The 25,384-nt window shown below is 41.8% G+C and overlaps 1 protein-coding gene across 7 annotated transcripts in view; it reads left to right on the forward strand.

The window, feature by feature from the left end:
* The window catches only part of Dnajc6 (DnaJ heat shock protein family (Hsp40) member C6), a 208,100-nt gene that overhangs the window by 158,631 nt on the left and 24,085 nt on the right, over positions 1–25,384 (forward strand). For all 7 annotated transcript variants that reach the window (XM_045148997.1, XM_045148994.1, XM_045148993.1 and 4 more), the window contains 8 exons: positions 1,895–2,017; positions 9,763–9,896; positions 10,830–11,024; positions 11,534–11,651; positions 13,906–13,985; positions 14,689–14,882; positions 14,991–15,071; positions 15,184–15,615. In XM_045148997.1, the coding sequence (XP_045004932.1) occupies positions 1,895–2,017; positions 9,763–9,896; positions 10,830–11,024; positions 11,534–11,651; positions 13,906–13,985; positions 14,689–14,882; positions 14,991–15,071; positions 15,184–15,615 (1,357 nt within the window). The remainder of the gene's footprint in view (positions 1–1,894; positions 2,018–9,762; positions 9,897–10,829; positions 11,025–11,533; positions 11,652–13,905; positions 13,986–14,688; positions 14,883–14,990; positions 15,072–15,183; positions 15,616–25,384) is intronic.

Below are 25,384 nucleotides of genomic sequence, written 5' to 3' on the forward strand. Positions count from 1 at the left end.
TGGATGTCCTTGCATGTACACTCTCCATCTCCCTCTCAAATAAATAAATAAGATCTTAAAAATTAAATATCTTATCTTGCATTGACAGTGACTTCATAATATAGTGAGTATTACTAACATTTATTGTCATTTTCTGTATGCCAGGTATGAGCAAAGCCCTAGAAGTAGATTCTTACATAACACCCATGGGAGGGGAGATACTGTATTCAAGTATAGTTTACCACATTTCATGTGGAAAGAAAGGGTTAAAGATTTTGTGAAGCTTGTCCAAGTCTAAGATTATCTTTATTTTTAGTTAAACTTGTAAATATGTAATCATTTGGGGTACAAGCCCTGCACCTGGTGTCAGTTGGTAGTGCAGCAGTGATTACTGCTTAGAAGATCTGGGTTTCCCAGCAGTGTGGGTGTGGATGAATGATCCCTGAGCATCAGACTTCTCGTGTCCAAAATGACTATCATATTAACACCTGCATCCTTGCTAACCTGCATCCCTGGTATAGTGCATGATCTCAACCATGCCACGTGCATTGTGAAAAATTCTCCCCTGTGGGAATAAATAAGACCCCCACGCAAGCCTGGTCCTGGCTCACTATGTTGCACTGTCTTTGTTAGCAGGAGAGCTGAGATGAAAAGGCAGAATTTGTATGATAATCCCACAGTTAAACACTGAGATTCCAGAAGGAGGGTCAAATCAAATCATTTTTACACTTCTAGAAACTAATTCTGTACTACCTAAGAGAATAGGAAAGTGGGCTATAAACAGTCTAGTTTAATTTAAAATATATTTCTAAATGTATTTCTGTAATTTACTGAAAGTTACTTTTTAAATTGTGTGTGTGTGTGTGTGTATGTGATAAGTGCCAACATTTACATGCAACAGTGCATTTGTAGTGGTCAGAGAACAATCTCGGTGTCAGTCCTTGCATCCCACCTTGTTTACCATTGACACTCTATACCAGCTGGCCCATGTGCTTGTGAGGATTCTCCCATCTCTACTCCCTTCTTACCATAGGAGCTTTCAGATTACAAATATGTGTCCTACCAGGGCCAGCTTTACATGGGTTATGGGATCCAAGCTCAAGCTGTCATGATTACATGGCAAGCACTTTAGCCATTGAGTCCTCTCCCCAGGCCTGAAGCAGACTTATCTTTATGTACATGTGGTGTATGTATGTATAGTGCATGCATGTATGTGCTGATGTGTGTGTCTTGTAGGCACACATATTGAGTCCAGAGAACATCAGGTATCCCTCTTTATTACTGTTCTGGTCTAGAGACAGAGTCTTCCATTGAGCCAGGAACTGCCATTTTTTGGTTAGACTGGCTGACCATTGAGTCTCAGAAAGTCTCCTGTCTCTGCTTTCCATTGTCCCCACTGGACTGGGGTTACAGACATACATAACCATCTCTAGCTTTTTACATGGATGCTGGGAATCTAACTCACATAGTCATAGGGTCTTAGGCTCTAATGTTTGCGCAGCAAGTACTCTCACCCATTGAGCCATTTCCCCAGTCTATGAAAGAGTTGTTTAAAAAGTACCATATTAATGGGCTGGGTAGGTGGCTTACTGGTGAAGGCACTTGCCTGCAAAGCCAAAGGACCCAGGTTCAATTCCCCAGTCCCCATGTAAGCCAAATGCACAAGGTGGCATTTATAGTGCCTGGAGGTCCTTGCATGTGTACTCTCTCCATCTCCCTCTCAAATAAATAAATAAGATTTTAAAAATTAAATATCTTATTAAGTACCTCTTCTTTCTGCATTTATACCCTATTCCCAGCTTTGCGTGTCCATATTGAAAGGAGACATGGCACCACTTACAGAAGTTTAGGGTGATACATGTTTAAGGAGACAAAGTTGCTAGGGAATTAATTTCCTTTCTCTGTGTTCCCTTAGGTCTCAGAGTGCAGTTGGCCCATCAGGCAGGCCCCAAGTCTGCACAACCTCTTTGCTGTATGTCGGAATATGTACAATTGGCTGTTACAAAATCCCAAAAACGTCTGTGTTGTCCACTGCTTGGTGAGTGATTTCTATTGCTGATGTGGGTGGTTTGTTTAGATATGGACGGCTCCATCCAGATAACATCTGAGTTCAGCACATCTACTGAACCAGCACCTTAAAGTAATATGGGAGATACACAAATGAGGGAAGAAGTGGTTATTCTTGGAAGGCTTAAAATTTTTTTGGGGGGGGGGAATAAGTTCTCACAGGGCCCAGGTAGGTCCTATTGGCAATCCTCCTACCTCAGCTTCAGAAGTGCTGAGATTACAGGTATATGCCACTACACCTGGCTTTAAGCTTGAGTAATAATAGGGGAGATGGCTCTGTACACAGCTTGTATAATATAAGGGTGCTAAAATGTACCAAGTATTCTAGAGAGGTAGAAAATAGGCCTGGGGGTACAAAAGTCAAAATGCACTGAGTTTTTAAATAAACAAAATTGACCGAGATATGTTGGCACATTTATTTTTTTTCTTATTATTTGTGTTTACATAAAAATAAGAAAAAGACCACGTAGACCCTTGTGAGTAGTTTCATTGATGGACTGTATTTTCAAGCAGCTCCATTCTGGGTATAGATGGGTTTTCTAGCTTCGGCTTCCTTAGAGTTTCTTTCTGTGGTCATTCTAGGCCTCTTACCTGTCCCTTAAAACTTAGTTTCATTGACATCTTTCTGATTTGGGTGTTTTTCACAGCACAGATATTCCCATTGTGTCTCTAAACATTCTCTGTGGGAGCCAGGCATTGTGGCACGTGACTTTATTCCTGGCACCTGGGAGGCTGAGGTAGGAGGATCACCATGAGTTCGAGGCCACCCTGAGACTATATAGTGAATTCCAGGTCAGCCTGGGCTAGAACAAGACTCTACCTTGTAAAACCAAAATAAAAAAAAAAAATTTCTCTGTGGTATTTCATACACTACACTATCCTAAACTGTTCTACCTGTTTTCCCACTAGACTGGTATCATGCAGGAAGGAATTGCAGACATAAATGTTTGAGTAGGTATTGTAGTTACCTTCACATTATTGGACAAATATGCAACCAGGAACAGTTTATGGAAGGAAAGGATTTATTTTAGGCTTACAGAATCCAAGGGAAGTTTTATCAGGGCAGAAGAAGCTGGCTCAGTCTGTAGATCCAAGCAGAAATATATCATCAAACCAGCAATACACACCAGTAGCTGTATCTCAAACTGCTCTTTGCATACCTGGTAGGGCTGGACTCAGGATCCACCCCTAATTATACCCTTCTTCCTTGGCTGGGCTTTACCTTCTGGAGTCTCAAGTTGTAAGCTCAACTTTTAAAAAAAATTTTGGTTTTTTGAGGTAGGGTCTTGCTCTAGACCAAGCTGATGGAATGGAATTCACCATGTAGTCTCAGGCTGGCCTTGAACTCACAGCAATCCTCATACCTCTTAGTTTATTTGGAGATAGGGGTAGAGGGAGAGAGGCAGACATACACAGAGAATGGTTGCATCAAGACCTCTAGCCACCGCAAAAGAACTCTAGACACATGTGCCACCTTGTGCATCTGGCTTATGTGGGTACTGGGGAATCAAACCTGGGTCCTTAGGCTTCACAGGCAAGTGCCTTAACCACTAACCCATCTCTCAAGCCTATCAAGCTCACATTCAATTAATTAAAAAATGTCTGAGTCTATGGTGCCATACATTCAAACCACCACATTCCACCCTTGGCTTCCATAGACTCATGACCATCTCACAATGCAAATCGCACTCAGTCCAACTTCAAAGGTCTCCATAATCTTTACCAAACTTTAACATTGTTTAAAAGTCCCAAGTCTCATTTAATATTTAAGACTGTCTCTTAACTGTGTGAGCCATGTAACATCAAAACACAAGTTATATACTTTCAATTCATAATGGAATAGAGTCAACATTTCTATTGCAGTAAGGCATAACAAGGAGTGACTGTACCAATGTAAATAATAACCTGCAGGTACATGTCAGGCATCTGCAGTTCAAGTCTAACATCCATAACTAGTGACAAAAGTCTTTGGATTTCAATTCTATCCTTACACTTTAGCTGGGGAACCCGGGAAAAATTTATCATGAGCCAGCAGCACTTCATGGTAGCCATGGCACAGTTTAAACATCATTGGGTTTATACTTTAAACCATGGTCCATCTTCATATTTCTATACAATGGCTTTATTTGGTCTATAATACAGGGATTTCAACTGTTTCCCATTTTTCTAATCTCAGCACTGACTGGAACCAATTTGTCTTTATATAAGGGTTTTACTGGGCTTCTACACAGAGAGCTATCTCTGCTTCATTTTTCCTAGAGGCCATTTCCCCAAAACAAAACCATATTGCACTTTATGACCTGATTCCCTGCATTTTTTATGCTTCTAAAACTAAAACCAGGTAAGTTGCATAGCCAAATTTGTAAATCCAGGGTGGAATAAACCTTGACCTTGAAGGGCAGCATATCCCCTTAGAATTTTTCCTTCAAGTCATCTACTTTCAATGGCTCACCCTCAGGACCTCATTTCCATTGTTCCAATGTAAAACAATTGGTCTTCTCTGAATGGTGGTAGTATGCTTAACAGTTGGAGCTGCAGTCACCTTAATAGTAGTGTCTGTGTCAAAAACTTTAAACTTCCTTGAATTTTTCGTGTTATAAACTGTACATTTTTCATTTTTCTGTTCTATATTTCTGCCAGGCAAACCAGTCCATTACTTTAAAATTTAACTATGTTCAAATTCTCTGGGCATGGGAGAAGGATTTGGCCAGCCTTTATACCAGTATCCCCGTTCCAAAAAATTTCACTCCTTCCCCTTTGAAAGTTCATAAGCCAAGCCTCCAAAGTCTGCAATACACTCTGCATCTAAGCATTTTTATTTTAGAGAGAGTGAGAGACAGAGAGAGAGAATTGGTCTGCCAGGGCCTCAGCGTCTGCAGTTGAACTCCAGATGCATGTGCCACCTAGTGGGCATGTGCAACCTTGCGCTTGCCTTACCTTTCTGTATCTGGCTCATGTGGGATCTGGAGAGTCGAACATGGGTCCTTAGGCTTTGCAAGCAAGCGCCTTAACCACTAAACCATCTCTCCAGCCCCATTTAACATTTTTAAACTCTCACCAGAGAGTTCATCAAGCTCTTCTTATATCACAGCAAGGCTTTTCCAATCCAAAGTACAAAATCCTTTCACATTTCTCCATCAAACAAGTTCCAAAAGACTAATACCCACACGGTCAGATTCATTACAGTGACAATCCCACTCTTGGTACCAATTTTCTGATGTAGTCATCTTTGCATTGCTGGAAAAACACCTGACCAGAATCAGCTCATGAGAGATGCCATGGTCAGCTTTATGTTGCTGGGATGCACCTTCAAACCAGACCCAGTTTATGGGAGGAACAGGATTTATTGAAGCTTACAGATCCAGGGGAAGTTCCATAATGGCAGAAGAATCTGGCCCCTTTTCACAGGTCCACACAGAGAGAAAAACCACCACCAGTATCACAAGCAAGCATACTCCAGAAACCTCAGGCAGAGCTTAAACACTCTGCATACCTTAGGCTGGAATTCCAGATCTGGCCCCAGTAACACCTTAGGTCTGGACCCTAGGATCTGCCAATACTGAAACCTCGTCCAGTTAGGATTGGAGATGTAAGTTACAATCTTTAATAAACTCCTGAATCTACTGGGGGACATTTATTCAAACTACCAAAGGTTTACCTCAGCCTTTTAGACTCCAGGGGAAGTTTCATCAGGGCAGAAGAAGCTGGCTCACTTCCATAGATCCAAACAGAGAGACACCATTAAATGCCAATCGTGACACCTCTCTTCCCCGGCTGGGCTCCACCTGCTGGAGACTTAAGTTGCAAGCTCAATCTTAATTAAAAAAAAAAAAAAAAAGATGAATGCCTGAGTCTCTACATTCAAACCACCACAGTAGGTGACTGTATATGAACAAATGGGATCTGAGCCCAAGTACTAGTACTGGGCCTCATCCATTGCCCTCAAAATGTTGGTTGTCCTCATTGTTTTGTTTTGCTATGTTGTTGCTGGATGACTTGGCCCTCCTTGAGAGCCTGCTGGCTATAAAACAGCAAGGAAAGTTAAATTTGGTTATTTTTCTGCTTCAACTCACAAATTCTAGTCAATCAAGGTCCCAGGGTTGTCATTTTGAAGACATACAAGATAATATGACAGAACAGATTACTGCTAGGGACTAGGCAGCCATAAGTGCATTGGCATTTTCACTATTTTTTTCTAAAAGTTTAGAGAGACTAGAGATTCCCAGCCCTCATAACGTAACCATAGAAAATAAGCATTCAATGGGGGAAGAAAGAGACTGACACAGAATTGTGAGTTGACAGTGTTTTCTGCAACTTCACTTTTAAAAAGACCTGCACAATAGATAAAATGAAGTGACACAGATCCAAAACCATGGACCTCTGTTCCCAGAAGGCTAAATTCTAGAAAGAATGAGGTTTGAGAAAACTGTTTGTTTTTTTCCAAATTGTGTTTAGAATAAGAATGACACATTCTTGAAGTACATGTTGCAATTCTAGCATCTTTACTCTGTTTCTTTTTTCAGGGGGACAAATATCAGGCTAGATGGGGATAATGTGATTACGACCAAATTGATAAGTAGTGAGATAGTAAGAGCCTTACAGTGCTTAAAATGAACCTGTCCTGATGACTTAAATTATGTGACAGACCACTGAAAGCACACGGAGAAGGTGTGTATGTATTTGCTGTTTTCCGTGTGGGAATAGGAAGAAGAGGGGACTGGCAGGCAAAGAGGATTCTCCTCTGTAAGAAAAAAACTTAGAGGCAAGTTTGAAAGGAAGGAACAAAGTGGTATCTCCAGCAAGAGCAGGACTTTTATTTAGGCTTTAGGACCAGGAACCTGAGAGGGTTGCTTCACATTTCAGCAGTCATGGGACTCTGGAAATGTGAGGCATGCTGGTGGCATTTTGTAGAGGTTTTTTATTTGTTTTAAAATGGAGGCAGGGTCATGCTGGCAGAAAGTGGGGGGATGAGGAGGTGATGGAAGCAAGCTGCTTCTCCAGGTATCTTTCTCCCTCGGGGTCACAAATCAGCAAACTGCTTTCTTTCCATATAGCTGGGCAGTTTTACGATCTCTGTCTGGACAGACTTCTTGGCATCCAGGGTTTATCTGAGAGTCTTGTTTGCTGACTTCTTTACTCTAGGGTTTTGTTTGCTGACCCCTTAACCCTCAATGATGGAGGAACTTGAGCCTGGGATGTTTAGTGACTCTAATGGTACTTCAAGAAAAAATTCTGATAGCTTCTGCACATACAATTTAAAACTCTTATACAAGAGGAAGTCCATATGAATACATTATTATTGCAAATATTAAGCCAACTGAACATTTAACAGCAAGATGAATAGATTGGTTGGGATAGTTTTTTGGTTCTGCTTGATATTTCCCAATTCCTTATGGTTAACATGGAGAAATCTGGGCTGGATGTTGATGTATGTGATTGAGTTATGGCCAGATATCTGCTTTCATGGTAAGTCATTGATAATCAGCATCCTCATGGGAGGATGATTATTTTTTTTAACTTGAGGCAAGCCTAACAGACTTGCTTTTTTTTTTTTTAATGCAAGAGAGAGTGTGTGAGAGAGGGAGTGGGCGTACCAGGGCCTCCAGCCACTACAATCAAACTCCAGATGCTTATACCCCTTGTGTACATGTGTGACCTTGTGTACTTGCATCACTTTGTGCATCTGGCTTACCTGGGACCTGGAGAGTTGAACATGAGTCCTTAGGCTTCACAGGCAAGTGCCTTAACCACTAAGCCATCTCTCTAGCCCTCATTTGGTTACTTTTTTTGGTTTTGTTTTTTGAGGTAGGGTCTCACTGTAGCCCAGGCTGACCTTGAATTCACTGTTATCCTCCTACCTCTGACTCCCAAATGCTAGGATTAAAGGTGTCTGTCACCATGCCTGGCTAAATAAAAATATATAAATATATTTAAAAAAAAGAAACTTTTATGAAGATGTAAAAATCAAGTTTTCCATTTCCTCAGAATTGGGATGGTTTCAAAATGAGGCTGAATCTTAAAAAGTTCTTGTAGTTTAGTTGTTAACAGGAACAAGCACTATAAAATTAAATATAGGATAAATGTACAGCTAGGAATTCTGGTTCTAAAAGATTAGACATAATTTTCAAATAGTTTTGCAGCTCATCTGAGAAAGAGCTAGGGGTTTTAGCAGCTACAAAGGCCAATATAAGTTGATGCTGTTACTTGGCATTTATTCTACTTTGGCCTGGAGTGATGTTAATAAAAGCTGTGTTCAGATCAGGTAAAGTAAGATTTCTTCTCTAGTTTGTTCAGAACTCATTTCATGCCTTGCACTTCACATCTGGCCAGTACCATTATGGTTAATATCTTAAAAATTATTTTATTTTATTTATTTATTTTTGTTTTTTGAGGTAGAGTCGCATTCTAGCTCAGGCTGACCTGGAATTCACTATGGAGTCTCACGGTAGCCTTGAACTCATGGCAATCCTCCTACCTCTGTCTACTGAGTGCTGGGATTAAAGGTGTGCGCCACCATGCCTGGCTCAAAAATTATTTTATTTTGTGTATAGTGTGCATGCATGTTTGCATGTGTGAGTGCATGTTTGTTGGCATGAGTGAAGGCACACATGTGCCATGGAATGTGTGTGAAGGTCAGAGGATAGGTTTCATGAGTGTCCTTGCCTTCCACCTCATTTGAGGGAGGCAAGGAAGGTGGTGATGAGTGAGAGGGGAAAGAGAGTAGAGAGCATGTTCATAAAGGTTCTACCTTCATGACTTAGGCATCTCCTCTTCTTCCCTCTGTCACATTGAGCTAGGTTGCCAACATTGAATTCTGGGAGGAAACAGACAGTTCATGACAGATTTATTTGTACATTGACTAAGGTTATATTAGGTAATGTTTTTATATTAATGAAGAAAAAGTTTGCATGAAGTATGTACATATCATTTTCTAAGAAGCAGCACTGGCTTTAGTGCTCTTTTCTCCCATATCTAAGCTAATAGCCTTTGAGTATTAGTTATATTGCAAGTCCAAAGTCATGTTATTTTTTCAGCAAATATGTGCAAGTCAGATGTATTATGTTGGGCTTCTTATGTGACTACAGTGTCAGCTTTATCTAAGACAGCATGTTCTTGCTGCTTTGTGATTTTTAAAATTTATTTTAAAAAATTATTTAGGGCTGGAGGGATGGCTTAGCAGTTACGGCACTTGCCTGCAAGCCAAAGGACCCAGGTTCAATTCCCCAGGACCCATGTTAGCCAGATGCACAAGGGGGCGCACACATCTGGAGTTCATTTGCAGCGGCTGGAGGCCCCAATGCACCCATTCTCATTCATTCTCTCTCTCACTCTCTCTCTCTCCCTCCCTCCTTGTCAAATAAATAAATAAATAAATAAAAATTTATTTATTTGCAAGCAGAGAGAGATTGGAGAGAGAGAATGGGCATACCAGGCCCTACCAGCCATTGCAAGTGGACTCCAGATGCATGCACCACTTCCTGCATCTGGCTTTATGTGGGTACTAGGAAATTGAGCTCGGGTTGTTAGGCTTTGAAGTCAAGTATCCTAACCATGGATCCATTTCTCCACCCCTGCTTTGTGATTTAAAAGCTTTTGGTTTTCAAATGAACAATTTGGGAGTGTAGGGCACCTCTAGTTGACAGCATTTCTCTACTTATTTATCTTAACTTCAAGTACAGAATTGATGTTCCCACTGAGTTTCTGCCTTTTTGGCAGGATGGACGGGCGTCGTCGTCAATTCTGGTTGGCGCTATGTTCATCTTCTGTAATCTCTACTCTGCTCCGGGCCCTGCTGTCCGATTGCTGTATGCAAAACGACCAGGAATTGGACTGTCACCGTCCCATAGGAGGTACAGTAAACTAGGGGCAGGATTGGCACATGCATGGTTTAATTGGTACCAGGTGTTGTTTGAAATCCCCTCATGGGAGCTCTCTTAACCCTTGTCTAATTGGCCTAGCATTTCCTGAACTGTGGCAATGAAAGTGGATGTGAACATTGGGCTTTCATATAGTTTCATAAGCCCCCATCCCATGAGAGTTGGTGATTTTAAAACTTCCATATAGTTGTAACATGACTGTGGAAAGAAAGCCCTTCTTAGGTAACCAATTTAGTTTTACCCTATTGCTATAAAGTAACTCTAGAAAGCCCTTCTTAGATAATTAATTTATTTCTTCTCTATATTTATACTTTCATATTTAAATTACATCTTCTTACTTTCCTGAGCCAAAAGAACCATTCTTCTTACAATAATTTCTAAAATGTATCCAAAATTTAGCCTTTTGCTGGTAAGATTAATCTGCTGTGATATGAATATGAATGGATGTTCAAATATTGAACTATTACAAAGCCTCCCATAATCTTTAAAATCTTATTTATTTGCAAGCAGAGAGACAGAGAGAAAAACAGAAAGAGAATGAGAATGGGCATACCAGGGCCTCCTGCTACTGCAGACAAACTCCAGATGCATGTGCTGCTTTGCGCATCTGACTTTACATGGGGAATTGAACCCAGGCTATCAGGCTTTGCAAGCAAACATCTTTAACTACCATCTCTCCTGCCTCCAGAAGCTTTTTGATTAAAAAATACCCCATTCCTAGTGGATTCAAGCCTATTATCAGATGGAAACAAGATTTCTGAATTGTAGGCATTCTTTTTGATGATTAATGTTCAAGAAATATACAGTGTAAGTCTTTACTACAACCTAATTTGTAAGGACAAACTTTGTAGCAGATTGTTTGCTCCTGGTATGATGGTCCCACAGAGTGGCAATCCTCTGTTTCAGATACCTGGGCTACATGTGTGACCTACTTGCAGACAAACCCTACCGCCCTCACTTCAAGCCTCTTACTATCAAGGCAATCACTGTTAGCCCAATTCCTTTCTTCAACAAACAGAGAAATGGATGTCGCCCTTACTGTGATGTACTGATAGGAGAAACTAAAATATATTCAACCTGCACAGATTTTGAACGAATGAAGTAAGTCATAGAATTTTCTCTTCACTTCTTGTGCACGTTCACTTCTGTATAAATTGGATTGTATCTTTCCCACCTATCATTATGAAGGCCTATAGAAAACAGAAGTGTTTAAATAGATGAACACTGCAACAGTCTTAGTTGGGGATTCAAGACCCTCAGAGAGTATGGTGTTTTTGTTTCTAGGCTGATCTTGGTTAGATTTTACTGGTGATTTGAAGTTAGGAAAAGGCAACCACATGAAGCATAATAATTTGGAGAAAATAAAGTTTGTTTGGACATTTAGATGAGATGAAATGAAGAGGCCTGAGCCAAATTAGTACCCTCCTAGGACAGACCAGTGTAAAGCCAGTCAGCACTGGCTATACTCCTGGTTTTGCTCATGACAGGAAGTAGTTTCTGGGACCAGGCTGGGTAGACAGGTCCCTTGACAGAGCCACAGAGAATTTACCTGTGTCTGTGTGATGCTACCAGGTTGGACTCTTTCAAGGTCTTTTCATATCTCTTTAAAGAGAATACCGTGTCCAAGATGGAAAAATCTTCATTCCCCTGAACATCAGCGTGCAGGGAGATGTGATTGTTTCCATGTACCACTTGAGGTCAACCATTGGGAGCCGGCTGCAGGCCAAGGTAAGCTTTTGGGAAGAATCAGGCCAGGAGAATTTATGAGTTGTTTCTCCAGGTCTGTTTGAGCCTAAGTGACCTGTGGGTTTAGCATAAGCAAGAACCCCTAAAACTTGCTGGTGTCCATTTTCTTCATTTTGTATGGAAGAAACTGAGATGGACAGTGTAATGTCAGATCTGGCAGCCCTAGAACTTTTAGCAAGCCTCTTTAGAAGCCATGGCTTCCAAAGACTATTTTGTTTGGACAGTTGCTATGTGGTGAGAGCTTTCAACAGAGTTTTATATACATAAAACTGAGATAACACATTACATAAAAAGCCTCTCTTAATGAAGAGCACAGTGCGGTAGTTTTTGGTGTGTTCAAGGGTGGTGCTATCATCACAACTGTAATTCAAGAACATTTTCTTCACCCCGAAAAGAAACCTTGTGCCCATTAGCATTCACTGCCCAAACCTTCTTTCCCCTTCTGACAACCATGGGTCTCTTCTGCTCCTGTGGATGTACTTATTTTGAACATTTTATATAAAGGAATCTTAATATGGGTTTTCTGTGGTTGGCCTTTTTCAATTAGAATAATATCTTAGAGGTTTATTCATGTTATACTGTTATCAATATTTCATTCCTTTATATGGCTAAGTAATATTCCATTATATGGTTATACCATATTTTATTAATCTCTCCATGTTTGGGTTATTTCTACTTTTTGGCTTAGGAATGATGTTGCAAGTAATTGTATTTTTTTAAAAATATTTTATTTATTTATTTGAGAGTGACAGACACAGAGAGAAAGACAGATAGAGGGAGAGAGTGAGAATGGGTGCGTCAGGGCTCCCAGCCTCTGCAAACAAACTCCAGACGCGTGCGCCCCCTTGTGCATCTGGCTAACGTGGGACCTGGGGAACCGAGCCTCGAACCGGGGTCCTTAGGCTTCACAGGCGAGCGCTTAACCGCTAAGCCATCTCTCCAGCCCTAATTGTATTTTTTTTCAGATACCTTTTTTATTTGAGAGAGGGGGTAGAGGAAGAGAGAAAAAAATAATGAGCACACCAGGGCCTCTAGCCACTGAAAACAAACTCCAGATGCATGTACCTGGGTCCTTGGGCTTTGCAGGCAAGTGCCTTATCTGCTGAGCCATCTCTTCAACCCAAGTAATTGTATCTTTTTAATTTTTATTCATTTATTTGAGAGAAAGAGGCAGAGAGAGAGAGAAAGAGAGAGAATGGGTGCACCAGGGCTGCCATCCACTGCAAATGAACTTCAGATGCATGTGTCACCTTGTGCATCTGGCTTACATGGATTTTAGGAATCAACATGCATGATCTGGCCTTGCAGGCAAGTGCCTTAACCACTAAGCCATATCTCCAGCCCAAGTAATTGCATTCTAATTTATCAAATATTTGCTAAGTACACAATCTGTTCCAATAATTTCAAGGTATTTGGGATTAACAAGCATAAGATTGTGTCCTTCCCTTTAAGAAACAAAGCATAGAGGGACAAGTAACATAGGTACAAATACCCAGAATACAGCATCAGAGGGAAAATGAGATGCTGTAACTAGAATGGTTTGTTTTAGCCAATGGTGGCCAGACTACATAGGATGAGGGCAGCAAGTTAGAGCAGGCCATGCTGGAAGAAGGGATGGTTCTAGGCATGACAAGTGATGAGTAAATGAGAGGCAACTTATCTACATGGTGGAGAGAGGCTAGCCATAAAGCTGAGAGATCATTTCATCATCATAGTAAACAAAGAATCAGATTACAAACACTTAAAGCTGGGGCTTGAAGGATGAGGGCAGCAACTTAGAGCAGGGCATGCTGGAAGAAGGAATGATTCTATATATGGTAAGGGATGAGTGGCATGAGTGGATGAGAAGCAGTTTATCCACTTGGTGGAGAGAAGCTAGCCATACAGCTGAGAGATCGTTTCATAGTCAAAGTAAACAAAGAATCAGATTATAAACACTTAAAGCTGATGCTAGGAAGATTGCTCAGTGGTTAAAGGCACTTGCTTGTAAAGCCTGCTGGTGGGGGTTCAGTTCTTCAGCCATCCATGTGACCTTAGACACAAAAAGTGGCCCAAGTGTCTGGAATTAGTTTATGGTGGCAAGAGGCCATATACACATATATACACACACACAAACACACTCAAATAAATTAAATTAACTTAAAAAATGAGAAACAATTGAAGGTAATGTCGCTCCCCCTCTTCCACTCAGATTTCTTTTTCTCTAACTGGTTATGCTTCTCTCATGGACTTTTAGGTGACCAACACACAAATATTCCAGCTCCAATTCCATTCTGGATTCATACCACTGGACACAACCACTTTAAAGTTCACCAAGTAAGTTCTGCCTGGCCTAGAGGTCTCATCAGTGCCACCTTGAAGGCTGAGTCCTTTGAGCAATGCTGAACATAGCCTTACTGTGTCCCAGGCTGCACACAATCTTTCAGTTAAATAAGATTGGGCCTGAGAAGTGCAAATGAATCAGATTTCAACTGGAAATGTCTAAAATTCCACAAAGAGAACAAGGTATTAGTGCTTTGGCCCTTTTATTTGTGTGAGCTTGCGTTTCCAACCAGGATGGCAGTTTGAGAAGCCATATGAGCCTTATGAGCAGTGTCCCTCAGAATGGGTATCTGGCCCCAGAATTGAAGCAGTGAACTCAGGGGGTTGGTTAACATGGGGTGACTGGGGTAGTTGCTGGGAACAGATAGGAAAGGCTATGAAGGGATTCAGGGGTCCATAGGTTCAGAAGGCAGCTTTGGGTGTATCTTACTACTAATAACTCATTTGGCCATGCCAATGTATACCAGCTAGATGTACCAGTTCTGCTTTCCACCATGCTTTTGCATACAGTGGTATACAGATTATTTGAACAGGGGTGACTTCTTTTCCCATGATGGGGAAACTGAGACACAACAGCTAAGCAGCACATGTAGCTAATGATCAAGTCTTATTTCAACTAAAGTCAACTTGAGGTGGTTTCTGGGCTGAGCATCCTACTGATCCAACTCATTTTCACTGGTGTTATTCTTTTAATTAGGCCTGAGTTAGATGCATGTGATGTACCAGAAAAATATCCTCAGCTATTCCAGGTGACACTGGATATAGAAGTGCAGCCCCATGACAAAGTGATAGACTTAACACCACCATGGGAGCATTACTGCACAAAAGATGTCAATCCCAGCATCCTCTTCTCTTCTCAGCAGGAACATCAAGATACTATGGCCTTAGGAGGTAGGAGTCACCCACTGGCTGTGGTTTCAAGACAAAGTCTCTGTGTTACTTACCATGTTGCCTTATTTCCTGTCTTTCATTGATGCTGCATGGCTGCTTATCTTGCAGGACAGGTTCCAGCAGATATGCCTCCAGACAATACCAGGCAGTATGGGCAAGGTGGCTTCTTTGCCTCTCTCTGTTGGCAAGGTACTAGAAGCATTTCATGTGTTCATACCATAGCAAACCCTACTTAGCCCTGTGGTCGCTCACCATTTTTTTTTTCTTTTTTTTTTTCTTTTGGCACACTGGCCTTTCTTAGATCAGAAATTGGAGAAGTCAGTGTGTGAGGACCATGCTGTTCTCGTCAGTCAGGAGAGTGAACAATCAGATGATGAGCTTCTGACCCTTTCTAGTCCACATGACCATGCCAATGGTGACAAATATCATGTTACCAAGAAGCCCAGCAAGAAGCAGGAGGAGTCAGCCGCCCCTCTTCCCACTCAGGAGGCGGACCTTCTGGGCCTGGAAGGGTCTGATGTGAGTAAGACTTCCTCTCCAGTGGCGGCTCCGCCCAGCAATTCTGAACTGCTGAGTGACCTGTTTGGGGGTGGAGGTGCCACTGGTCCTGCCCCAGCCAGGCAGGCCGGGGTGGAAGACGTGTTCCATCCCAGTGGACCTGCATCCACCCAGTCAACACCACGCCGTTCTGCCACCTCTACATCTGCATCACCCACCCTCCGAGTGGGAGAAGGTAATTGTTTCCATGTCTCTTTTTATGTCTCATATTTTAGGGATAGCTTTTGGACCAAGCAGGCAGAATGGAACTGTCCTAACAAGCTGGACTTTTCTTGCTGTCTTAAAAGTCCCATAGGAGACTTCTTGGTAGAAGTGTATATTTGAACTCAGTCATCTTATTTTAAACTTTGGACTTCAAGCCCCAAGGCACTATAGTTACTTCTGTTTGGAGGTACTGATGGATGGATTATTTGTTATATGTCAACATTTGTACAATGCTTGCTACTTGATAGATATGGAACATTACAGTAACAATGACTCAGTTCTTATAAAACCCCAGTAGACAGGCGCTTTCAGTACCTCTATTTTATAGTTGAGTAGATGGAGGCCAGAGTAGCTTATAGCTGGAAATTGATGGGCCAGCCAGGAATTTAGTTCTAGCTGGGAATTGATGGGCTAGAGCCCTGACCTGGCCTTTGAACCCAGACCTTTTCCTTGGATCTCCTGAAGTACTTTCCTGGAATTGTAGTTTTCTAAGTACACTGGTGACACAAAAACCACCTTAAGTAAGGTAAAGTGCTTGCTTCAAAAGTATGAGAGTCTGAATTGGGACCCTCAGAATTCACGTGGCCAGATATAGGGTGTGCCCCTGTAATCCCAGTACTGGGAGTTGAGTCCAAGAGCTTCCACAGGTTTGTTGGCTAGTTACTCTAGCCAAATCAGTGAGCTTCATTTCAGTGAGAGAACCTGAGACACTCAATGTTGACCTCTGGTCTGCACACACATGTGTGTGCATGTGAACGCACACGCAGACATATGCAGAAAACATACTTACAAGGCTTAGGTTAGTAGTACAGCTGATGAGCAAGGCTGGTTATGAGGAGTGTCAATCCCACGTGACTCACCCAGGTAGTTGTCTTCAAACACTAACACAGACTTGACCCTTCCTTCTAGGCTTGGTCAGCCATAGCATTTTGACATTTGCAAGACTGTGTAGCTGGGTACCCGAGATACATCACAGCTGCTGAAGAACCAACCAAACCAGCTGCCACTGTTACTATCGCTCTCACTGTGAACCAAGATGATGCTGCATTAGAAAGGATAAAGGATCACATCTCAACTCTGCAGTAGCCTGCAGAAGCCCTTCAGCTTTTTTCAGGCCTTGGGCTGGCCTTGGTTGTGCAGTTTGGCTAAAGGCTGCCTCTGTGGGTATGAGGATCAGCACCCCAGAGCACAGGTGCTGAACTTCAAGCTCCCACACAGGGTAGAGGCAGGATGTGAACCCAGGAACTCTGATTTCTAGACCTAGGATGATGTCTTCTAGCCAATTCTAATTCACCAGGGTGAATGAAAGTTCTGTGAGGAAAATAAAATCCCTAAAACCCTAGAAAAAGCACTTATGTGGCTACTGATAATTTAAGTCATCCATAGTTGTTGCAGTCAGGTTCACATTGCTAGCAGGAATCACCCAACCAAGAGCAGCTGTGGGAATAAAAAAGGGTTTATTTTGGCTTACAGACTCGAGGGGAAGCTCCATGATGGCAAGGTAAAATGATAGCATGAGCAGAGGGTGGACATCACTACTTCACCAACATCAGGTGGACAATAGCAACAGGAGAGTGTGCCAAACACTGGCAAGGGGACACTGGCTAAAATACCCATAAGCCCACCCCCAACAATACACTGCCTCCAGGAAGCATTAGTTCCCAAATCTCCATCAGCTAGCAACCTAGCATTCAGAACACCCAAGTTTATGGGGGACACCTGAATCAAACCACTGCATTCTGCCTGTGGTCCCATAAACTGATAACCATACATGTTGTAATATGCAATGCATTCAGTTAAACTAAAGAAATCCCCATACTTTTTATCAATCCTAATGATGTTCAAATATTCCCATATTTTGGTATCTTCTAACTGAGCCATAATACAAAAATGTCTGCAAAAAACCCATAATGGCACAGAATAAACACTCACACTGTAAAAGATGGCATTGGGCATAGCAAAGAAATGTTCAACCAACACAAGATTTAATCGTGGCAGACATCAAACTCTGTAGCTCCAAATACAACAACTCTGGTCAGTGACAAGTCTAATAATTCTAACCAGCAACAAGTCTGTAGTTCCAGTTCGTCCCCTCCAGCTAGGCTATTCACAGTCCTGGAAAACTTCACCCAGGGCCAGCAGCTCTCCTTAGCAGCCATCTTGTGGTCCCAACATCTCAACTGGGTCTCCACTACAACCCATGGTTCATCCTCAAGTTTTCATTGGGTCTCCATGCAGGCATCCAGCAAACCTGCTTCACACTGCCCATGGCCATTTCCAAAACACAAGACTGCATTGCAAATTCAATGACCCTCTCTTTCCTGTATTTCTTATACTCCACAGTACCAGGTAGGGTGCCAGTTTGTTAATCCAGAGGGAAATAAAGCAGACTTTGAAGAACAGGACACTCCATCAGCATTAGCATTCAGGTTTGTGGTAGTTTGAATAGATGGCCCCCAATATATTCAGTGTATTATTAGTTTGTAGTTTGCATCTATAGCCACCTGGCTGGAGGAGGTGTCAATCGGTGGATCTTAAATTGTGGTGGTTTTGAACTTCAATATGATATGAAAAGTGCCTAGTTCTATCTGGAATTCCTGAAGTGTGATATGTGGCTTTTGGCTTTTGGCTTCTTCCTTTCTTGTGTGTTTGGTCCTGTGAAGGTAGGCCAGCTTCTCCTATCATTATGGAACTTCCCCTGGATCTGTAAGCTTTAGCAAATACCCCTCCCTCCATATCTGTGCCTGGTTTGGAAGTTCATCTCAGAGAACCTGAAACTGTCTGCTACAAGGTCCCTTCAAAAGAGTCTATATTCTTCCTGTTGCCCCAGTGCAGGTCAGCTGATCCAGTCTCAAAGGTTTAATCTCATATAATTGCAGCTGAACAGGCAGAAATTTCAGCCCAAAGATTTCATTTCTGTGCCATATCCTTCTGCACACATCAGTCTGTTTCTATGCAATGCAACCCTGCACAAGTTCTCAGGACATGGGCATAACAGCAGGCCTCTCACACAAACTTCGAGCCCAGTCCAGACAAAGCCCTTTCTCACCCTCATAAGCCAACCCTCACAGTCCATAGTTCTTACTGCACTCAGCTCTTTCAACTCTGACCAGAATAGTCCTTCAAGCTGTACTTACAGCACCAGAAGGCATCTCTTAGGCCAAGATTTCAAATTCATCCACATTCCTCCTGCAAAGCAGTTCCAAAAGGCCAAGGCCACACAGTCAGGTGTCTAGCAGCAAATGACATCACTTCTCAGTACCAACTTTACTGTTGCAGTCAGGTTTGCATTGCTGGCAGAAATCACCCGACCAAGAGCAGCTTGGTGGTGGTGGGGGGGGGGGTTATTTTGGCTTACAGACTCAAGGGGAAGCTCCATGATGGCAGGGGAAAATGATGGCGTGAGCAGAAGGTGGACATCACCTCCTCATCAACATCAGATGGACAATAGCAACAGGAGAGTGTGCCAAACACTGGCAGGGGGAAACTGTCTATAATACCCATAAGCCCGCCCCCAGTAATACACTCCCTCCATAAGGCATTAGTTCCCAAATCTCCATCAACTGGGAACTTAGCATTAAGAACACCTATGTTTATAAGGGACACCTGAGTCAAACCACCACAGTAGTCCATGGAGGTAGCTGTGTTACAGGGTCTGTAGACACTCACTAATTCTGTCATAGATACATATCATAGATACAGTGATTGATTTGGCTGAGCATATCCAGCTGATAGTTGCAGACCTAGCTTTATAACTCAAGTCTTATATCTCTGTCAAAGAAAGTAGAACAGCAAGTGTGGATTTAAAGGCCAGGATTTGGGGCTGGAGAGATGGCTTACCAGTTAAGGCATTTGCCTGCAAAACCAAAAGACCTCAGTTCGTGCATCTGGAGTTCATTTGCAGTGGCTGGAGGCCCTGGCATACCCATTCTCTCTCTCCCTCTCTCTGCCTTTCTCTCTCTGGAATAAGTAAATGAAGTTGCTTTTTAGAGACCAGGATTTGAGTCTCAGGAGTAACAATTATCTGGGTAGCTATATTAAAAATTCTTAACCTCCGCAGTTGGGAACGATACTTGTGAACATTACTATAAGCACTACATTTTGAGGTTTGTCTGTAGTATTCAAATTCCAACTTTAGTTATAAGAGAATGTCTCTTTTTTAACTTCTTTTAATTGACAACATGCATAATTATAGACAATAAACCATGATGATTCCCACCCCTCACTTTCCCCTTCATAAGTCCACTCTCTATCATATCCCCTTCCCTTCAATTAGTCTCTCTTTTATTTTGATAGCATTATCTTTTCCTCCTATTATAAGGGTCCTGTGTAGGTAACACCAGGCATTGGGAGGTCATGGATATACAGTCCATTTTATGTCTGGAAGACTGCATTGTAAGCAGTCCTACTCTTCCTTTGGCTCTTACATTCTTACTGCCATCTCTTCCACAATGGACCCTGAGCCTTGGAAGGTGTGATAGAGATGTCTCAGTGCTGAGCACTCCTCTGTCACGTCTTCTCAGCACCGTGTTGCCTTTTGTGTCATCTCAGTGGTCACCGCCATCTGAAAAGAGAAGCTTCTCTAACCAAAAGTGAAAGTAGCATTAATATATGACTATGAACACTAAGAGAATTGTTTATTGGGCTGTTTGGTGAGCATAATTATGCATTTAAACAGACATCACTAGTGTTACAGCCCTAGGGCTTATCCTCTCCTGTCATAAGTTTTCAGTATCAGGCTTATATTCTCCCCTGTGGAACTGGCCTCCATTCCAACTAGTGAGCAATTGATTGGTTTCCCCCATAATAGACATGCCACTATTTCACCCATTGGCTCATTTGGCCTGGCTGGCCAAACTTAAAGCTGTTGTGTCCACTGTTATCTCCACTGATGACTTCTCTCTCCCATAAGGCTGCATGCAGTGTAACCTTTTCCAGCTTTCTATCAGCTGGTTAATAGAGAGGAGGTTTACAGCTCAGCTCCAGCAGGATTTTTCAGTATCTTTGCAACCCAAGTATGTGGAGTCTTCAGCAGTAGGGTCTTACCATCTATTCATTGTGGGAAACCAAGAGCCTTGGCAATGGCTTGTAATGTTTTGGGGGCATCAGGAACTTCCCTGGCCAACAACTCACTGGAAGGTATCCTATCCCTGGCACTGAAAAATTTCTACTAACAATCCATGGCTTCTGGATATGCAATTGTCCAAAAAAGTAGGTTTCTATATGATTTATTCATACCTTTTTAGATTTTAATTAATTCTCCTCCCACCCTTCCTTTACTCAATCTCTTCCCTGACCTTACTTAGACCTTTCCTCCCCCAGTAACCTGTTCTTCTATTTACATATATACAATACCATCCCCTTAAGTACCCTCTCTCCTCCCTCCCTTATAGCCCCTTTCTAGTTTACTGGCCTCTGCTACCAATTTTTACCCCAACTCACATACAAGTCTAAACATTTGTAGCTGGGATCCACATATGAGAGAGCCTAGTTCTTATATAGTCTGCTTTTTCTACTTAATAGTCTTTGTTTTTGAGGTAATAGTGTGTATTGAACTCGGATCATCCCACAGGCTAAACAAGCTCTGTACCACTCAGCTACACTCCCAATCATACACCAGTCCTGTTAAGCAGATGATTATAAGGTAAAACTAAGAGACATGGAAGTAATAAATTTTCACATCAGAAAAAAAAAAAAGGTCGGGTATGGTGGTGCACTCTAATCCTAGCATTTGGGAGCAGAAGTAGGCAGATGACAGTAAGTTCGAGGCCAGCCTGGGACTACAGAGTGAGCTCCAGGTCAACCTAGGCTAGAGTGAGACTATACCTAAAAATCTCAAAACAACAACAACAAAAAACAAACAAACAAACAAAAAAAAAACAAAACTAAGAGACTGACAGTTATCTTTCATATACAAAGAGCACATTTAAAATGCACCAAGGTTTTGTGTGTCATGTAATTATAGTGACACCATCAGGAACTTTTGTTACTCACAAATAGGGTTGGAAAAATGAGGCTCCCAGATATAAAGTAACTTTTTAGTGAAACTTGGCTGCACTCTGAAGATTCAAACTCAGAATCTGTTTAACTCCATTTTCACATCGCTGTTTGCTATAAACTTGCTGATATTCTTAATACTCATGGTGGCATTTGATTTTGATTAGTATTAACATAACAAAAGGCATTGTCATTAAAATACCTTTTTATCTTTAGTCATCTCTAACCTTTATTTTTACTTTATTTTTTATTCTTTTGGTTTTTCCAGGTAGGATCTTGCATAGCCCAGGCTGTCCTGGAATTCATTATGTAGTCTCAGGGTGGCCTCAAACTCACAGCGATGCTCCTACGTCCACCTCCTGGGTGCTGGGGTTAAAGGAGTGTGCCACCACACCCAGCCTCCAACCTTTATTTTTGAAATATTTTTATTTTATTCTTCACACAGCTTACCTTGGTTAGTACAACATCCACTATTACACATTAGAAAAGTTATTTTTCACCGGACACGGTGGTGCACATCTTTAATCCCAGCACTTGGGAGGCAGAAGTAGGAGGATCGCCATGAGTTCGAGGCCACCCTGAGACTATATAGAGGGAATTCCAGGTCAGCCTGGGCTAGAGTGAAACCCTACCTCAAAAAAAAAAAAAAAAAATCAAAAACAACAACAAAAACATTTTTCAACAGGGACATGTTGCTGAATGTCTTGACTATTCATGTGCTAGTTCTGGTGTCTTCAAATAAATTTGGTTTGTGAGGCCCCCTCTATTGCATTTCTTAGTAGGTTGTAAATCTTGTTAAAAATACTTTTATCTTTAAAGATAACGTTTTTCATAATAGAAAAAGTGATGCATGAGCAGTTAAAAGACCATATATATATATATGAAGAACCCAGGGCTAGAAAGATGGCTCAGTACTTTAAAGGTGCCTGCTTTTAAAAGCCTGATGGCTTAGGTTGGATTTCCCAGGATCCACGTAAAGCCAGATACACAAAATGGTGCATGCCTCTACAGTTCCTTTGCAGAGGCAAGAGGCCCTGGAGAACTCATTATCATTCTCTCTCTTTCATCTCTGCTTGCAAATTAATAAATAAAATATTTTTTAAAAAAGTAAGTAAAGAATCCAAAGTTCTACTACATATAGATAAAATATGATGGATATTTTAATGTTCTTTCTTCAAATATATGAGACCAAAGTGTTAGCAAGTTTATTTTAGGGTGTGGCAGAGGAATTGCAAGTCATTATAATTTGTATATATGTATACAAACATATTAATAGGAGATAGTCATGGTACAGAGCTAAGGAAAGGCACCCATGTGGCTAGAAATTCCACACAGATGGCCTGGAACAACTAAGAAAAGAAAATTCCAGGAGTTTCTGCCATGTGGGAGCTGGAGGAGATAAAGAGCCCATGCGGAGAATAAGGGCTGGGCCTAGGAGAAATGAGCCAAGGAAAAACTCACCCACAGCTGGAAGTTTCCAAGTGGTGAGAGAACGTCTAAAGACTGTTTCTAATCTAAGGTGGTTTCCAAAGTGTACCAAGAAATCTAAGATATTAATGTCCTCCAATGGTTGGCTTCAACCTAAATGCAGGTGGACTAACCCGTTGTCCTACCGTCACTGTGCAGACTTCATTGTTCTCCTGCACAGAAAGGATATGATCTCATGAGTATTAACTGGAGGAAGGGGTGGCTGTGCTTCATGGAAGAAACTTTTTGAAACATAGGTTGATGCTGTTGCTGCTGCATGAGGGTGACCTGCTCTCCAGAACGTGTTAGGAAAACATTAGGCCAGTGTAGTCAGAGCTGGAAAATCTGAAGTCATGTCCTGCTGCATGGTGGGAGTGGAATGTGTTTGTTAAGTGTTTTGGTTCTCAGGATCTATTCCCAAAAGGGATAACCCCATTCCAGGAATTATCGGCTTGATTCAGTTGCTCAATAATGACAAATCAGAGATCAATTATCTCCATGCAGTCTAGTGATTTCCATTGCATTCATTTCATGACTGGTGCTTTTGGGAAATACTGGGAATGTGGAACCAGAAAATTTAAATATGAGTTTCATCTTAGTATTTTATAGACATTAAACAAAAAGCTGTTTCTGAGGTTCTTTCTGAGCCTCAGTTTCATCATCTATCCAATGATGATGAATCCCTTCCACTTCCCAGCTAGAAATCGAGACAACCTGAGGTCTTCTTTGTAAGACTGTGTTGTCCTCACGAAGGATACTAATTGTAGTGGTATTATTGTTGGCAACCATGACTAATCACTTTCTTTCTGTTTCGTTTGTGTGCTTATGTGTGTGTTTGTGTGTGTGTGTGTGTGTGTGTGTGTACTTGAGGGGGAGGATGTGTGTGGAGGTAACCTAGAGGTCAACTTTAGGAGGGGGTGGCCTTCCTCAGTCCTTTTCCATCTTATGTTTTCAAGACAATCTTTCACTGAACCTAGAGATTACAGATTCAGCTAAAGTAGGTAGCAATGCATCCTAGGGACTGTTTCTGCCTCTCTACAACTGGGATTGTAGGTGCAAGTCATCAAGCCTGACATTTTATGTGGGTTCTGGGGATCCGAACTTGTTCAGCCAGCACCTTACCCAGTGAGCCATCTCCCCAGGCCAGCTTGCCACTTCTTAGTATATTCATAAACCTTTTCTTCATTAAATCTGTATCTAGTTCCTAGCAGTTTGTTGAGAGTAATGATTTAGAAATGCTTGCACTCCATAGACTTAAGACATGATGAGGATTCAGCTGTTTTCACTGCTTCATCTTACTCTCTTTTTAGCTGTTGAGTGAGCCAGAGATCACTAAAAAAAAAAAAAAAATCAAGGTAAAGCAAAACCGAGTTAATGAGTTTTTATTTTTCCTTTTGAAATTAGAGTTTGTCTAACCTAGGTTAGCTTCAAACTCCTTATGTAGCTGAGGATGACCTTGGACTTCTGATCTTTTGTCTTTACTTCCAGAGGGCTGAGATTACAGTTGTGCCACCATGCCTGGTTTTATGTGATGCTGAGGATAGAACCTAGGGTTCCCCCATGCTAAGAAAGCACTCTACCAATTGAACTGCATTTCTAGCTATTGCTCCTCCTCTTAACAGGTTCCCTGCTGAGTATTTACCCATTATCCCTTCCACACCAGCATCCAGCACAAGCAAAGTTCAGTTGCTCTGTGGGCCACATATGACTTGGGAACCGTGACTTTATATTATTAAGATTTTTCAAAGGCTAATAAGAACCTCAGTTATATCGTATGGTTTTTCCAGTATATAAACCCCGACTTCTTTGTCTACAGGGTAGGATTATTCTTTTTTTTAAAAAAGTTATTCATTTATGGGCTGGAGAGATGGCTTAGCGGTTAAGCGCTTGCCTGTGAAGCCTAAGGACCCCGGTTCGAGGCTCAGTTCCCCAGGTCCCACGTTAGCCAGATGCACAAGGGGGCGCACGTGTCTGGAGTTCATTTGCAGAGGCTGGAAGCCCTGGCGCGCCCATTCTCTCTCTCTCCCTTTATCTGTCTTTCTCTCTGCCTCTCTCTCATTCAAACAAATAAATTAAAAAAAAAGTTATTCATTTATTAGGGAGAGAAAGGCAGATAGAGAGAATAGGCACATCAAGGCCTCTGGCCACTGCAAACAAACTCCAGACACATGAGCTACTTTGTGCATCTGGCTTACATAGGTACTAGGGAACTGAACTTGGGTCCTTAGGCCTTGCATGCAAGTGCCTTAACTGCTAAGCTGTCTCTCAAGCCCAAG

The sequence above is a fragment of the Jaculus jaculus genome, chromosome 5 (assembly GCF_020740685.1).
Source record: "Jaculus jaculus isolate mJacJac1 chromosome 5, mJacJac1.mat.Y.cur, whole genome shotgun sequence".
Taxonomy (NCBI): domain Eukaryota; kingdom Metazoa; phylum Chordata; class Mammalia; order Rodentia; family Dipodidae; genus Jaculus; species Jaculus jaculus.